Consider the following 16,622-nt stretch of genomic DNA (forward strand, 5'->3'; position numbering starts at 1 on the left):
TTTTCTTTTAACGTAGCATTTTTGCAGCTATAATTGCACCTTTTAATTTTCTTTTAATCCTGGAAACCATCCGGAGGCCTTTGAAAGCCGCAAAATGGAACATTAAATACAGCGAGTAAAAAGTAAGTGCTGCCCCAGGCAAAGCTTTGAGAAGGAAGTGTATAGCCAGTGGAAAGACGTCTTTCCCTGCATGCTCTTCTTGCTAGGGTATATCTCTGTTCTTTAGGCCGCAGCCAGGGTCTCTGCCTTTTGTACTCCTCATCTTCTTACCCCTTTCTTCCCTCCTTGAATTAGAAGCAAGCCTTCCGGGAGAAGACATGGCCGACCCTGACAACAAGAGTTGCAACTGTGAATTTTTGACAGAAGATCTCACACCAGGCCTTAAAGCCAGCATCCGGGCTGTGTGGTAAGCTGTGCGTCCACATTATGTAAAACGGTGATCACAGGAAGTGGTGTTCGAAAGGCCACTGCTGTTGATGAGGATTTGTAAGGGACTCTGTTGGCCTCAAATGAAGGAAAGAAGTATAGGAGGAGCTCTTTGTGTGGTTGGGTGTGATGGTCTGTGGGAATGACCTTGGGAGACTGGGGGAAGAGCTGCAGACTAAGCAATGGTCGCATAAGGGCAGCTGAGCCTGCAGAAGGAATGGGGGCCTGGCAAAGATCTCAGAAGGGATCCTCTCTAGTTTCCTGGACGGTAAAGGCAAGGGGGGAGAGATGCACATTCAGACTTGCAAGATTCTGCTAAGGTAACCTTGCAATAAGAGCTAGTACTTCTGGGTTGCTTCTTGTCTGGAGCACCTCACAAGGCCACCATTTAAAAGCTTTGTCAGGCATTGATGGCTTTTTTATTTAAAACAGTAGAAGATCTCCAGTCTTCGATAGTTACGCCCTCCAAATGCAGTCATGGACACAGAGAAAGGGTAAACTACTTTACTGCAAGTTTCTGCTTGTCACTCTGTTTTTCTGCTTTAGCATCATGCGATTTCTGGTTTCCAAGCGAAAATTCAAGGAGAGCCTACGACCGTACGATGTGATGGATGTCATTGAACAGTATTCGGCAGGACATCTGGATATGCTTTCCCGGATCAAAAATCTTCAGTCCAGGCAAGTCTTCCCTTTGTCATCTCTGGTGGCTTCTGCTGTCCATGATTACTCGTATCTGGGCTACGGCTTGGTATTCTGGAGCATGCGGGCGAGAGATCAGTTCAGCATCTTCTTCTACTCTTGTGATGGAGGTGAGGGTGACCTTGGGGATCAGAGGGAAGAGATGCTGCCTAGGGCACGATCACTTAAAAGGAAAGGCAGTCTGGCAGAAGGTAATGGTCTAAAGAAGAAACTTAGGAAAGACCTGCCCTGAACACTCAGGCAATAAATAGGGAGGACAGGAGATTTGTACTTTTCAGACTTGCAAGATTGTTGTCAGCCCTTCCAGGTAAACCAGACAGGAAGCACAACCAAATGAGCTAATTCTACTTTATTGTAAGGCTACATTGACAGAATCTTGCAAGTCTGAAACTACAGATCTCCCGCCCTCCCCATTCATCGCTTGTGTGGTCAGGGTGGGTCTTTCCTAAATTTCTTCTTCCTGCATATTTATTTATTTATCAAATTTGTCATCACCCATCTCATCTGAATGGAGGAACTCTGGGTGGTCTACAATACAAAACAACAAATATACAATAAAATTTCAACATAAAACACACTACAAAACAACCTCGCAGAGCTACCAAATATAACAAAATCCAGATGGCTATGGTCTCACTCAGTCGCTGCACAGGAGGGGCACTTCAAGGCACCAGCCAGCCCCAAGTATGACTATTCTCCTCCCTGCCCCAAGCCCGGTGGCAGAGCCAGGTCTTCAACTTCCTCCGGAAGGCTAGGAGCGATGGGGCTAATCTCACCTCCGGGGGCAAGATGTTCCAGAGGGCGGGTGCTACTGCAGAGAAGGCCCACCTCCTGGACCCCGCCAGATGGAATTCTCTTATCGACGGGGTCCTCAGCATGCCCTCTCTGCATGATCGGGTGGGGTGGGCTGATGAAACGCGGAAGAGGTGGTCCCTTAGGTAACCTGGTCCCGTGTCATATTCCACAGTTCCCTCATTTCCCACCTTCCTGAGAGAAATATGGGAAATTAGAAGAGCAGCAACAGCTTCCTTCCTTCCTGGTGAGATTATGCACATATAATATGGGAGATTGACCCTTGAGTTATCTGATCCCACCAGTAATAGCTAGAGCTGAACTTCAGCAGAAGCTACAGTTTGCATACTGTTTACGTTTTTCTAAACCAAGAAAACCCAAGCAGCCTGGGCAAGTTGCCCTCCTGACTGGAAGATGTGTTGGGAAGTAATGCTTTCTGATTCTGGTGGATTCCAAAGATTTCACCTTCTATCAGGGACATTAGAAGAACAGGCCAAGATGAAGACTGTGATTGTGCAGTGAAAACCTTGCCCCCTTTTTACATGGGTTGCATCAGCAATGTGCAGAAAAAGGGGTGGGGCTTTGATCATACAGTCACAGCCAACATCTTGACTTTTTTTGATTCCCCCCTGTGGATCCCCCAGTCTTCCATCATCTGTTGTCTTCAATATACAAAATGGGCATCTCTCTCTCTCTTGTCTCTGTCTCTATCCCATCTCCCATCTATCATCTATCATTATCATCTATCTATCGTATTTTAATATGGTAAGAAGTTAAAGTGTATTTTGAGCCAGAGACTGCTTGCAGTAACTTTTAATTTCAACTATTAATTCTATAATGATTTATAGTATTCCTGTATACCCCTTGTTCCCTACTAATTGTTTTTGCAAGTAGATCTTGTCATTCTGTTATTACCTGTCCCTTGTCCCACCCCATTCACATGTGCATTGGCTTTCTTCAAGCTTGTTTTTTTCCAAACTGGTTGATACACCTTCCATCTATTGTAACGGTGTGCAGCTTTTATTTTTACAGGTGTGAACAGTCTTGAATAGTTAAATAGAAAGAGGAGTGTAAAGTTGTCATTGTTGTTCCAGTGGAATATTCTCATACATTTTCCAACTTGTCTGTCATGCTTAGCCTGCTGAACAATGAATCCTTTAAAAAGAGGATCCTTTTGATCCTTCACAAAGAAGGATTATTCCATTGTTGCTGAAAATTCCATCACTTTTCAACTACCTCGGGGTGTGTTCCCAAATGATCAGATTGTTTGGTTGCTACTTTCCCTTCTGAGCAGAGAAAATTCTCCCCTTTCTTTTCTTCTCTCGGCCATCTCGATTTCAAAAGTTTTCTTCTGCTGCAAGTTCCCAATCAATTTTTTCTCCAACATGTTGCTTCATTGTGTGTTTTGCTGGTGTGTTTTTTCTTATTTATTTTTGCCAGGATAGATATGATTGTGGGTCCCCCACCCTCTTCAACTCCCCGGCATAAGAAGTATTCAACCAAAGGATCACCCCAATACTCGCCTAGGTTAGGATATAGGCAATTCCTTTCATTTGCTTCCTGCAGAATCTTTTCATGCCACATTAAATGATGGTCTTGATCACATGCTACCGATGCATTCCACACTGAATGGCTTGCTCTCCTGGATGTGCTTAAATTTTGTTTTTAGAGGCACTGAAGGTGGGCCTTCACATCATGCAACCTTGGACATGGCCAGGGACACTTATGCAATAATCTGGTTTTCATTGTGATGGAATCATTCAAGACTCTCAGTTTTTATGCATGGAATGATAAACATCCTGCCATTTAGCTGCTGTAATTTCAGTTGCTGTGAGATAGAGCCTTGGCACCAATAAAAGCCATTCCTTCTAATGGAGAGAACATTCAGGTCCCATTGCAATGATGCTGAAATACATTGGGGAAGATCTTCAACTAGCCAGAGGCTTATAGATATGTTCCTGGAACTTCAGGTGCAGGTGTAGGAAGCAGGTGTAGATCCTCCTCTGTATCTTCCGTTATGGAAGTGAAGACATACTATGTATGGATGTTCAGATCATACCTATTTTCCTACACATGAAAGTAGAACAAGTGGTTTCCCAGTAAGCTAAAAAAGCTTATTTGAGGCTCTTCTGTGACCAAATCATTCATAGTAGTCAACCTTCCTAGAATTTTTTTTTCTGAAATACTGTTTTCCTGGGCAGTCTTTTCTGAAAGAGAGCTATCCATGCGGGACAGGTTATCCCTTGGCCATCTCCTGTCACTGGGTAGACAGCTTTTGAGAAGTCAGTGTCTGTACTCAGTTTTCTGACCTTTTGAAGGTCCTTTGTGGCTAAAAATGTTGATCTGTTCAGTGGAGAAGAGTTAAGGATGGCCTGAAAAACAGCCTAAGATTGCACCACCACAATCCAGCCATTTTACCACCGATTTTCAGTGGTTGGTGCACTTTCAGTGATGCAGGCTGCAAATTGGATGCTGGGGTATCTCATGTGACCCATAGTTTATGGGTTAAGTGGAACCCTAAATTTCACTCCCGCTTTATGAAGTATAATTATGACTTCTGATAGTATTGGCTGGTACTATTACAAGCTCCAGAAGATCCCCCAACTATTTATGTGCTCCATAAAATCATGGTTATGACAGCCATATAAGAATTCTTTGACAGCCAAATAGTCTAAAAAGATTCCTTGAGAGCAGAAAATTTAAGAATCAGCTCACCACAAAGGCTGTGGTTCTGCTCATTGTCCTTGTCCCAGTCTCCTCCAGAACTAGACCTCCATGGTCGTAAACTTTGGCGTGGCCAAAAATGTCTAAATTGAATTTACTGCATTTCAAACAAAGACCATGTCATATCTCATAAACCCTTAGATTGTATAATCCCTAGAAATATCCAAGTCTTATCTGGATAAACTATAGTAGAGGAGGACAGTCTGAGCTCTTGAGACGCGTACAGCTTTGAATGAGATTTTCAGAAACCCCTAAAAGTTGCTACCACATTGTGATTTTAATGTAACAGAAGGAGGAAATTCTAATATCCATTGGAAGTCATCACGTTACCTGTACTTAATGAATTTAATGAATTTTAATTCAATTTTATTCTTATCCTGGTCCTACCTATTTGTTCGTTGGTCCTGGCCTCTGGCATGCCATCCCAAAGTGGCCCTCAGCTTGAAAAAAGTTAGACAGGCCAGGATAATTTCAGTAGTCAAGTTGAGAAGGGGCTTCATCAGCAGGAAACTAGGTGGTTTTACCATACCCCAAAGGATGGAAGGAGCAATGACATGGTGTGACTCGTCTGGTTTGAAAGCTCACTTGGAATCAATTGTTAAGGATAAAACTTTTTTTTTTCATCCCTTCTTACTAAAATCCAGCAAGATAGTTCTCCCTTTCAACATATAGTGAGCTTAGAATTAAATCACCTGTTCAGCAATATAGAAATAACGTTACCCCCTTCTCCACCTTTATATTCCCAGCTTTCCTTCAGAACTCAAGACAGTGTCAATAGTGTGGTTGCTTCTCACTGAATCCCACAACAGCCCTGAGAGACAGATTGGGCCAAGAGGGAGGGACTGGGGCTGAGGGGGGCTCCCATGGGAGTTTCTGGGGCTGAGGAGGGACTGGAGCCTGGTCTCCCTGCTCTGAGTCTCATATGCTATTAATAATTAATAATATAGGCCTCTCACTCATTTTGAAAAGCTCCTCAGAGGAAGGACAAGATCATCATACAATAAATAAATATAAATAGGGGTTACCCTAATATACTGCTACTTTGTAGTTCAGTTGGTCTGAGGGTCCATTAAGGCAAACTGGTGTACATTTGTGCAATCTGTGACAGATGAAGGGGCTTGGCACCAGTGCCCAGGCTGTGCTCAAAATGCAATATTCAGAAAGAATATATAATTTCCATGCTTCGCATTAAAAAAAAACATTTACCTCTTTTTTCCTCTTTCTTGCTCCACTTAAGCAATCTTGATTTTCGCTAACTGCTTTTGGCCAGAGGCCGAAGATACAGATGTTCCTCTTTGCATGTTTCTGTAAGCATGGAGCGTAATGAAGCATGAGAGATGAGTGCGCTTGGTCTCAGCGAACATTTCTTTCAACATCATTTCAAAGAAAGAAAAGCATTATTTCAAATGATGAATATGCCGAGAAAAATCCCCCCCCCTTTGTGTGTTCAGTGGAAATGGATCAGGATGCAATCAGATGTCATTGTTTGATTGACATGAGTTTATTAAAATGTAACAACCCACACTGAGAAGTCATTCATTATGAAGCTAGGTGGCCCAAGCCACGGTCATCCTTGTTGGAGTAAATACAGCAAATGTTGCTTTCCTACTTTGACTCCTTCAGGATCTGCAACTTGCAGAATTCCTACAGGGCCGCCCTTCTGCACATCTGGAAGATGCCATATTGGGGAAAGACTGAGCATAGAATTCAAATGAATATCTAAAATTGCACACATTTAGTTTTAGTTGCCTACTAGACAACCCGTGACCGGTTGGGTCATTGTTTCAGAGATATTTCCTTACCAGATTCCTCAATGCCTTCAACAAGGGCAGAGCTCCTAATGTCCTGCCTTCACTGGGAAAGTTCTTAATAATTCAAGGAGATACTCAGAGATGCATCTGCCTTGAAAGTAGCCCGTGTTGGACTGTTAGCACAGTCAAACATTAGGAGCTGACCACAGGAGATGTTTTGTGACATTTTGTATTATGTCATAAAATGCTTTATGATCATTTTTATGTTACCAAATGTTTTATAACATTTGCCAAATTTCCATTCCATGGGAGTCATGGGTCCTGGATTTTGGATGCATTCTGTAAGTCAGCCCATTTGAGGTACCTTGGTTCAAAAATTGTTGGTCTATGACACACCATTTTGCCCAGTTAAAGGTTACAAACAGACATGAGAGTTTTAGTCGTATGTAGATTTAATTAATACATTGCCAAAAATAAAAAGGCTGATTCCTTTCTCCATAGAAGCAATTATTCAGAACTGCATGATGAAATGCAGCATGTCAGCGAATACTAATTTACATGAGCTACATTTCCCCATCATGGTATCTTCAGGATGGTCCACCTTCCTACCTTCTCAGCCAGTATGATGGAAAACTCTTAGTAGAAATGAACGACATGCACCATTGCTCACAAAGCCATTCTCGTTTAAGAGATTGGATCCCCATCAATGAGTGCAAGGATCATAAGCGCACTTGGAGAGCATTGTTCCACTTTTCACCCTGTAACACCTTCATGATGAACCACGGCTTTCCAGTTAATCCCCCTGTGTTTTACATTTTAACAAATGTTCTCATTCACACATCGGATCTTAAGGTAAATTGGCTATACATGTTTTGTACGGACTTCTTTAAAAACCGTATAATAAGTAAATCAGCCCTTACTCTGGAAGTTCAATCTTCTTTTGTGAAACAGGGATTCTACAGGGATTGGTGATCAGAGAAGGCCATGACTTCCCTTTAGTTCTATAAGTAACATGGAGATGAAGTCCTATGAAAGAAATGGAATCCACTGCACTGATCAACTTCTGAAAGGCCAACGAATTCAGGATCAAGTCCTTTGTTATTTTGAACAGGATTAACTGCATCCACAACTGATTTAAGAGAATTGCGTTTCATTTAAAGCCCAAATGTAGGTCTTTGTCTTCCCAAACGTAGGGAAATGCTATTTCCCCACCCCAACTCCCCAGATGAAGACTGCCCAGTTTGTTTAGATACATACTCTGTGACTTTTATGCTTTTTCTGGGAAAGAGATCTGTGTCCCAAAAGACACAATTCTGAAACCTAATCAGAATTTAAAATGAAAATTATTGTCAGTTCCCATCAGAGCCTGTTGGCATTTGGAAGAGAATGGTGGGGATTCCTCATTTGTCTGGTCAGCTGCTGGAAAAATTGAGAGTCAACTCTATCACGGGCTTTTGTGAGCATTCATAATTTGAGTTATGCTTCGGATATGTTTAAGATGTCCAAGTTCACACAACTATGTATTTGGGCCAAGCATCCACCATCCTGATGCTTGCTCACTCTGAAGTTCTGCTGGTGAGATTTCTAACCTTCAGAGAAAAAGTCTTGTATCTGCAAATGGCACCCAAGAGATCCTACTTAATATGCATAGCAGAGGAAGAACAATGCAACTCTTCTACTGTTAGCAGTGGCCTAGTTAATTCTGTGAAGCCGTGCATTATTCCCCTGTGATTATGCTTCCAAATAAAATAGCTATAAATACAGACAACTACCAGCACAAATGTTGTTATGGCCAAGGGCCAGAACAAATATAGGTACAAGTAAGTAAAGGTAAAGGTTTCCCTTGACGTAAAGTCCAGTCGTGTCCGACTCTAGGGGGCGCTGCTCATCTCCGTTTCTAAGCCTTAGAGCCGGCGTTGTCATAGACACTTCCGGGTCATGTGGCCAGCATGACGACATGGAACGCCGTTACCTTCCCGCCGAAGCGGTACCTATTGATCTACTCACATTGGCATGTTTTCGAACTGCTAGGTGAGCAGGAGCTGGGATGAAAAAAGGGCTTTGCAATGCACCGAAGCGTCTAGAAAGGACCTATTTTTGAGCATTAAAGCAGCTGGGTCTTTTCTGAGGTGTGCACAGCTGCTTTGGAAGCTACTCCTGGCTGTTTCATGTGTGAACACGCACAGTCACCTTGCTTCCTGGAAGCTGTTCGTGAAGTCTGGAGTCCAAATGCAACAGTATACAGATATTGCAAATAAATAAATAATACGCAGCTGCTTTAATGAGTCAAAGAGAGGATGCAGCTCTTTTGAAGGATTTGCATAGCCCTGACACACAAAATTCTGAGCATCCTTCTGCCAAAGTAAGGCAATACGATACTACTTGAAATAGCCACATGACTTGGCCCTTCCTTTCCTTTTTGTTAACAATGCGTAATCAAGGGAGCACTTTTAGTTTTTCAAGGCGTTCATACTCTTTTTGTTTCATTGATCCGTTTTCCTCCTTTCCTTGCCTGACTTTGAACTCATAATTCTCATTCATTGCCTGGTGCATGGAACTGTTGCCTTCTCTGCAGGGCTGTGGAAGTACTGTGTTAATTCTGCTCCGGACAACAAAATCTGTTACAGACAGATGAATATACTTGTTTGTTGGTGGCTGTTATTCCTGGTTATTGTCATTTGGGGTATTTGAATTTACCTGTGAACTTCTGGCATGTTATGCAGCAGTAAAATTGACCAGGGCTAATTAACATTTTAGGGTTAAGACAGATGACTGTATAATATGGGGGAGAGTATTTTTTTTTCAGATTGGCCATATTTATTTCCTTCACACAGGTTTAGGCCACACAATCCCAGAATGCCTTTGGGTGGCTTCGCCAAATTAAAACAGAACTTTAAATAAAAGCAACAATCATACATAAAACAGTAACTGAAGGAACAATAAACCATCTCCTCTCCCAGCTGAAAAGGGTTTCCTGGAAGAAAACCCAGGTTTTAAAAAATCACGTGAAGGCAGGTAATGTGGTGCCCGTATGAGCCACCGTTTAGGAAAAGACCCCAAGAAATAGGATTGGTTATGTCCAGTAGGACAAAGCCCAAGATTAGAATTCTGCTAAATCTTGCAGTGGTTTTATATACAGGTAGTCCTCGACTTACGACCAGAACTGGTACTGGAGTTTCCGTCATAAGTCATTGTGGTCATAAGTCGAGTCACCACATGACCTGACTTGATTTTATGACCATTTTTACGATGGCCATTAAATAAATCACTGCGGTTGTTAGGTGAATCTAGCTTCCCCAATGGATGTTTTTTTGCTGGAAACTGGCAAAAAAGGTTGCAGATCACGATCACATGACTGCAGGATGCTGCAACTGGTCATAAATGCAAGCTGGTTGCCAAGCACCTGAATTGCAATCATGTGACTGCAGGGATGGTACGGCGGTTGTAAGTGCAAGTACAGGTCATAAAGCACTTTTTCCGAGGCCGTCATAACTTTGAACTGTCGTTAAATAAGTCGAGGACTACCTGTAGCTCTATAAGAAAGAAGATGTAGCTGTTAATTTTTACTAATTCATATTAGTGGGAACTTACCACTCCTCTGAGGAGTTCAGAGCAGATGATGTGTGACTCCCACTTAAAGTCCCACTTCCAGATAATTAACAAAATTGGACCTGGACCGCAAAACCGTTTCCTCCTTTTTGACCATTTTCTGCATTCTGCGCTAATAAAGCACTTGAAAGCATTTTTTCAAGGGGTCTGATAGCTCTTGTAATTTTCCATCTTTTCATTAAGCCCAGTAATTATTTCTTAGCATTGATGCACATGCTAAGGGAAACTGCATTGTGGTTTTCAGGAGCTTAATCTTCCGAACTGTTAATCCTCACAGTGCCAATTACTTTTCCTTTTTTATGGCCAAAACCAATCGGGGGGTGGGGTGGGGGGAATCAGTTTATATCCTAATGGTTTATCATTCCTCATTGCTTGCCTCCCTCCATTCTAGCAAGCAGAATACACCCATTCTACAATTGCCCCCTTTGACCTTGTTATTAATTACATACAGCAACTGAATTGTAGTTCTGTGAAGATGCTAGGGCAGTGTTTCTGAAACTTGGGAACTTTAAGAGGTGTGGACTTCAACTTCAGAATTCTCCAGCCAGCCATGTTGGCTCCATGCTGGCTGGATAATTCTGGGAGTTGAAATCCACACCTCTTAAAGTTGCCAAGGTTGAGAAACACTGAGGTATATGTAGTAATTAAAGGGCGTTACATGTTGAATATGCAGTTGCTTGGTTCAAAAAGAAAAACTTATGTTTCCTATCTTTGATAGTAGCATAGACACTAGATTTAGAAACTATATCTTTTTTTCTATAATACTAATGCTTAAAAAATTTTCAAGATGCATGTCCCATCTGAAAAAGCAAAAAGGATCGTGAAGAACAAAATAGCTTTGGGGAATACCATATGTACTGTATACACCACAGTTCTGAAAATCATTTTTTTCCCTGCAACCTAGAACCAAGTTACGGTACAGTGTGAGATTCAGATATTGGAAACCAACAATGTTGATTCAGGATTACTAATTGTCCTTAACACCTACCAGCAATATTAAGTAAGGAGTATTACTTCCGGCTTATAACATTTGAACTTCAAAATTGATCATTTTTTTCTGTTACTTATTTTAGAACTGTGACATACAATTCGAACTAGCCATGGTCCTGGTCTTTGTTACACTTAAGATTGTATATGTATATGTATATATAGGTGTCAGAAGCACCTACCAAGGTGCTTCTGTATTGAACGGATTTGCTGGTGACATCACTGTTGCCCGGAGGATGCCCGAGGGGGCTCCTTTCATGTCCCTGTTATTTTCCCACCAAAGTGATACCTATTCATTTACTTGCATTTTGCATGCTTTCGAACTGCTAGGTTAGCAGGAGCTGGGACAAGTTGACGGGACCGCACTCTGTCACGTGGCTCATGCTCTCGGGTTTCGAACTGCTGAGCTGCCGACCTTCATGGTCCTCTGACTCAGCATCTTAACCACTGAGCCACCATGGCCCAGCAATATAATCTGAGTTAAATAAATTGAGGCAAAAATGAAAGCAATTGCTAAAGAAGATGCTAATTTGTTTGGGAAATACAACTCTTGATACCAGGTTTTTCCCAAGGGGCAAATTTACTATGCATATTATGCCAGATTTGATCTCTAGAAAGGGGAACAGAGTGTTTTGAACAATAAAATGCAAGCAGAAATAAAGATGCATGCTAGTTTGCATCTGAGAATACTCTTACTTGCCTTATGCGATTTCTGTTAGTCACTAGATGAGAAAAACTGGTGGAATATATATTTTAACTTCTGGAAGATAAGGACAGAGGTCTGATCTCTTGATTGTAGCTTGCACATTTGATTTTTTTTCCTGGGTGGGGCCTGTGCTCCCCACAGAGTTGACCAGATCGTTGGGCGTGGACCATCAATGACGGATAAAGACCGAACCAAAGGCCCAGCTGAAGGGGAACTTCCAGAAGATCCAAGTATGATGGGCAGACTTGGCAAGGTAGAAAAACAGGTATGATTCCTCCGTTATGAAGGTCAAGTTCCTACAATGTAATCATTGAAATGTATTGAAATGGGGACTCAGACACTGAAGCAGAGGACTCTGTTTCTCGTCTCTCCCTTCTTCACCTTCACCTTCAGATTGGTGGGTGGATTGTCTTTCTGAGTATATAACCTGTTTTAGATGGGGTTGAGATCCTTTTAAGTGGTCAGATTGCTTAGTTTGGGAATGAGCTTCGGTTAGGGCTGGCATTGGGTAAGAAACACCCTTTTCCAAATATGGTCCATCCAGAAGAACTCAGAAGTTGTCACAGCCATTCATGTCCTGGGTTGGAGTGCAGTAATGCATTTTTTTATGGGGCTTCTCTTTAAAAGTGTTCAGAATCTGCTAATGACAAATGACATGGCCAGGATGTTGACTGCTGGACACTAAGACTATTCAATTGGATTTGTGCTCAACTCACTGTTTCTAACCTTTGAAAGCTAAGCAATTAACATACTGTATTGTAGGTGTACAAGCATTCTCCAGCTTGAGATCCCAAAGATCTAAAAAAAAACAAACAAACCCACACACACAAAAAAATCCAAAATCCCAAATTGGCTTTTAAACTTCCATATACTCAACCAGGCATTTAACTTTAGCCATGTTGTTTGGGAATTAAAGCTGAAATCCAAGATGCTTGGAAGGGACCAGTTTGAGGAAAGAAGGCCTGTTGGAATAATAATTGCTAGGTTGTTCCTTGCCTCAGCTTTAACAACAACAGCAACAGCAATTCCTGAGAAGTCTGCCATCCAAGTAGAAGCCAGGTCCCATCAGCCAAGGTTGGCTAGGTGCAAAGAAGAGATGTGAGTTAGAGTTAATACTGTTTAAACCAATTCATGCTGAGAGTGAAAAAATGTGAGAGTTTATGACATTTCCTTAATTTGGATAGTTCCCCAAGAAATTGGAAGTTTGCTAGGTCATTCTGGCAGTTATTAATATTTAGGAACCTTGGCATTATCCACAAGATTCTTTGTGGACCAGTCAAGGCAGCTTAGGTCTAAAATGATTTGGCTAATCATGTGTTGGGTCTGTGGGGCATTTCCCAGGTTCTATCCATGGAGAAGAAGTTGGACTTCCTGGTCAATATCTACATGCAACGGATGGGGATCCCACCTACTGAAACAGAAGCCTATTTTGGCTCCAAAGAACCTGATCCAGCACCACCCTATCATAGCCCAGAGGACAGCCGGGAACATATTGATAAAAATGGCTGTATTATCAAGATCATTCGCTCTACCAGTTCAATGGGACAGAAGAATTTTTCGGCACCACCAGCCACAACGATGCCGAACAACTCATGCCCCCCCTCCACTTCCTGGCAGCAATATCAGCGTCAAAGCCACGGGACATCCCCGGTTGGTGATCCTGGTTCTTTGGTGAGAATCCCACCACCACCTTCGCATGAGCGTTCCTTATCCGCCTACAGCGGAGGGAACAGGGCCAGTGCTGAGTATGCAAAGAATGACGACGTTACTGCTAAACACCCCGAGGGTGCCCTGAGAGACAGTGACACTTCTATTTCAATCCCATCTGTTGACCATGAGGAACTGGAGCGTTCCTTCAGCGGCTTTAGCATCTCCCAGTCCAAAGAAAATTTGGACATCCTTAACAATGGTTGCTACACCGCTGTGGCCAAAATCAGACCTTACATTGCAGAAGGCGAGTCAGATACAGATTCTGACCTCTGCACACCCTGTGGCCCCCCACCGAGATCAGCAACAGGTGAGGGACCTTTTGGGGATCTAGGTTGGTCAACCCCAAGACAGTGAAGCCGTGGGAAGCCGTCTGAAGATAACGTCAAGAACATGGGGCAGTCATAGGCCTGCATATAGAACCTCTTCAGCAGACTGAAAGTTCATGTTCTATGACCCAACGCAGTGGGTACTTAATCATAGATTACCTTGGGGGTGGGGGAACAGAGGCGGTACCTGTGACCTACAAAGAGAGAGAGAGAATACTGGAATGCATACCCTGAAGTCTTGAAATGCCGGTTGTACTATCTCCCTGACTTTCTAAAATGGATACGTGAAACTCTTTTCATACTCCTGGGTAGATAGCCACAACGTTTAGTACTCTCTTAAACTAAGAGGACGCAGGCACTGTGTCAGAGTTTGGTTGAGCAATGGGCAAACACCAGTTTTGAATAAGAAAATGTAATGGCCCTGAGCTTTTGAAACACACACGAAAACCATGCTGGTGTTGCCTTGGGAGCAGAGGAAACACATCTATTGTATGTGTTGACAAATGCTGGCTTCATAACAATTACAGAACAGTTAAACGGTGGAGACCTGAAATGGTTCATGCCATAGGCCCAAATGGCACATTCATGAATTTTCAGTAACAGAAAAGAAAAAGCTTTGAAGCTTTGGATTAGGGTTAGGACCATAGCCTGAAAGAGAAGTGTTTGAATTTGAAAAACAGCAAACTGTGTGTGAAGCGAGGCGGCTTCCATTTGAGGTTATTTTTTTTAATAAAATATTTGGAGGACAGTGGCATCAAACCAATTCTCAGTGTGTGCACTCAGATGTTTAGGTATTTACCCTCCTTAGGACGCTGTGACAGAGAAGAAGATTGCAAGCCAAGAATGTGGGAACCCTAACCTTTGCATTTACCTGTATCTAGGTTAATACTGTTCCAGTTAGGAATGGCTGCTTCTTGCATTACATGCTGTGATTATGGGTTTCTGCAGGGATAAGTGACATTTGTCATGATAGCAATGGCACGATCATAGACTGGGGTCTTGACATTCTTGCACCATTTGTGCGATCACGTAATGATGCCCATGTCATTGTTTTGTCGACATCATGGCTTGCTACAAACACCTGTGGCTGTGGTGGCCACATTGGCAAGTTCAGAATGATGAAGCAACGAATGTTCTTGGTAGCTCTTATGGAAGCAGTCTGAGAATAATCTTCCATTCTTGGAATGCCTTGCAAATTTACTGAAATGGGGCATGTGAAAAATCTGAAATCCCGTAAGATGAGAAGAAATCTCATGGGAGAGTCAAAAGGAAGAGGTCTTTGGGAGCGAACAGCTGGGTGGAAGGAAGGGGTGACCTCTGGAATGCATTGTGCCTGGATGCTTTAACACAATGTTTCTCAAACTTGGCAAGTTTAAGACATATGGACTTCAACTCCCAGAATACCCCAGCCAGCACACTGGCTGGAGAATTCTGGGAGTTGAAGTCCACATGTCTTAAACTTGCCAAGTTTGAGAAACACTGCTTTAGCATCTTTTCCACTTTCTGCAAAAACAACCCTTCATCCTTCCAGTGCATCCTAGAGTCTGATGGATGCCCTCGGCTTAGTTAATCTTTGCTAGATTTGGGGCTACTTGGTGTGTTTTTCGCCTGGCGGATTTCTTATCAGTCCTTGGTCTGTATTTATCAATGGCTGCTGATGCTTGAATGTATTCCCATTTCCCCCTTGCTGGACAGTTGGTGAAGCTCACACAGGGAGTAACCCAAGAGAGAATAAGGAGATGTTTCCCAAATGACCCTTCTAAATAGGGTTCTCATAGACTTAGGGGCAGGAAGGTCAACTTCTGTCTTCCCCTTTGGAACAGAAGACAGCCCTATTCCATGTTTTTTGTTTAGACTGCAAAATATGCATGATAGCAACTCACAATGTGAAATGCAGTACTGTAGGCAACTTCCAAGTGTCAGTAGAATTTCAAGCATACCTTGGAAGTATCTAAAGATATCTCTAATATCTTCTCTGATAGCATTGTTGTTTCTGTATAGACCTTCAAATATTCTTGAAGCTGATTTAATAATTCCAAAGGATTTGGGGAATGAAAGATCCAGAGTGGACATTTAGTGGTTGGGTTCTACTTAATCTTTAATATAACTCACAGCTGAGTCTTTTAGGAGATCAGGTTGATAGCAGATAGCAGATAATGAATTAAGTTGGTCTATTGCAGCAGAAGAAATAAGGCTGTAGAAGATTTTAAAGCCTAAGAAAAGTATTGTGCATTAACTTGGGGGAAGTAAGGATCAGAGCTGACATGCAGTTTCAAAAATCCTTGTCCATTAATCCTATGAATTAATCATAATCCTATGAATTAATCAGATCTGGATAGATAAATAAATCAGTAAAATGAAAACCCTTTTAAAGCAAGCACTCCTGGATAGAACTTGTAAGGAATTACTCTCCCCTGGCTGATGGCGCATGAAGGAATGTCTTCTCACAGTTTGCTATAGAGTTAACAGCCTATGTTACAAGTAATGGATTATTAAAAATTTGTCACAATACCTTGAATGAGTTAATTTAATCAACCATTGGTCAACCATTGCGGTCCTTCCTACCTTCCCCTATCAAGCATGCATAGATTTTTTGTGTGGGGGACATTATAAGGATTTTAAGAGGGGAATTTAAAGAGCATCTATTTAAAGCATGAGTGGGATGACCAACTGCAGTCCATGACATTCATCTCCAAGGGATCAGCAAGTCCATCAGTGTATATTGGTCTAGGCCAGTGTTCCTTAACCTTAGCAAGTTTAAGATACGTGGACTTCAACTTCCAAAATTCCCCAGCCAGCATGGTGGTTGGGGAATTCTGGGAGTTGAAGTCTACATATCTTAAAACTTGCCAAGGTTGAGAAACACTGGGCTAGGAATAGCAGATGAGGCTG

The 16,622-nt window shown here is 42.3% G+C and overlaps 1 protein-coding gene across 6 annotated transcripts in view; it reads left to right on the forward strand.

Annotated features, from left to right (window-relative positions):
* KCNQ2 (potassium voltage-gated channel subfamily Q member 2) overlaps positions 1–14,256 on the forward strand; it is a 120,711-nt gene extending 106,455 nt beyond the window's left edge. For 3 of the 6 annotated variants that reach the window (XM_063296924.1, XM_063296925.1, XM_063296927.1), the window contains 4 exons: positions 295–406; positions 973–1,104; positions 11,836–11,959; positions 13,036–14,256. In XM_063296924.1, coding sequence (XP_063152994.1) covers positions 295–406; positions 973–1,104; positions 11,836–11,959; positions 13,036–13,758 — 1,091 coding nt within the window. In that variant the 3' untranslated portion in view covers positions 13,759–14,256. Of the gene's footprint in view, positions 1–294; positions 407–972; positions 1,105–3,357; positions 3,445–11,835; positions 11,960–13,035 lie in introns of all 6 variants that reach the window. The other 3 variants (XM_063296922.1, XM_063296923.1, XM_063296928.1) reach the window with 2 other exon arrangements.
* The last annotated feature ends 2,366 nt before the right edge of the window (positions 14,257–16,622 follow it).

Source organism: Candoia aspera, chromosome 3, assembly GCF_035149785.1.
Source record: "Candoia aspera isolate rCanAsp1 chromosome 3, rCanAsp1.hap2, whole genome shotgun sequence".
Classification (NCBI taxonomy): domain Eukaryota; kingdom Metazoa; phylum Chordata; class Lepidosauria; order Squamata; family Boidae; genus Candoia; species Candoia aspera.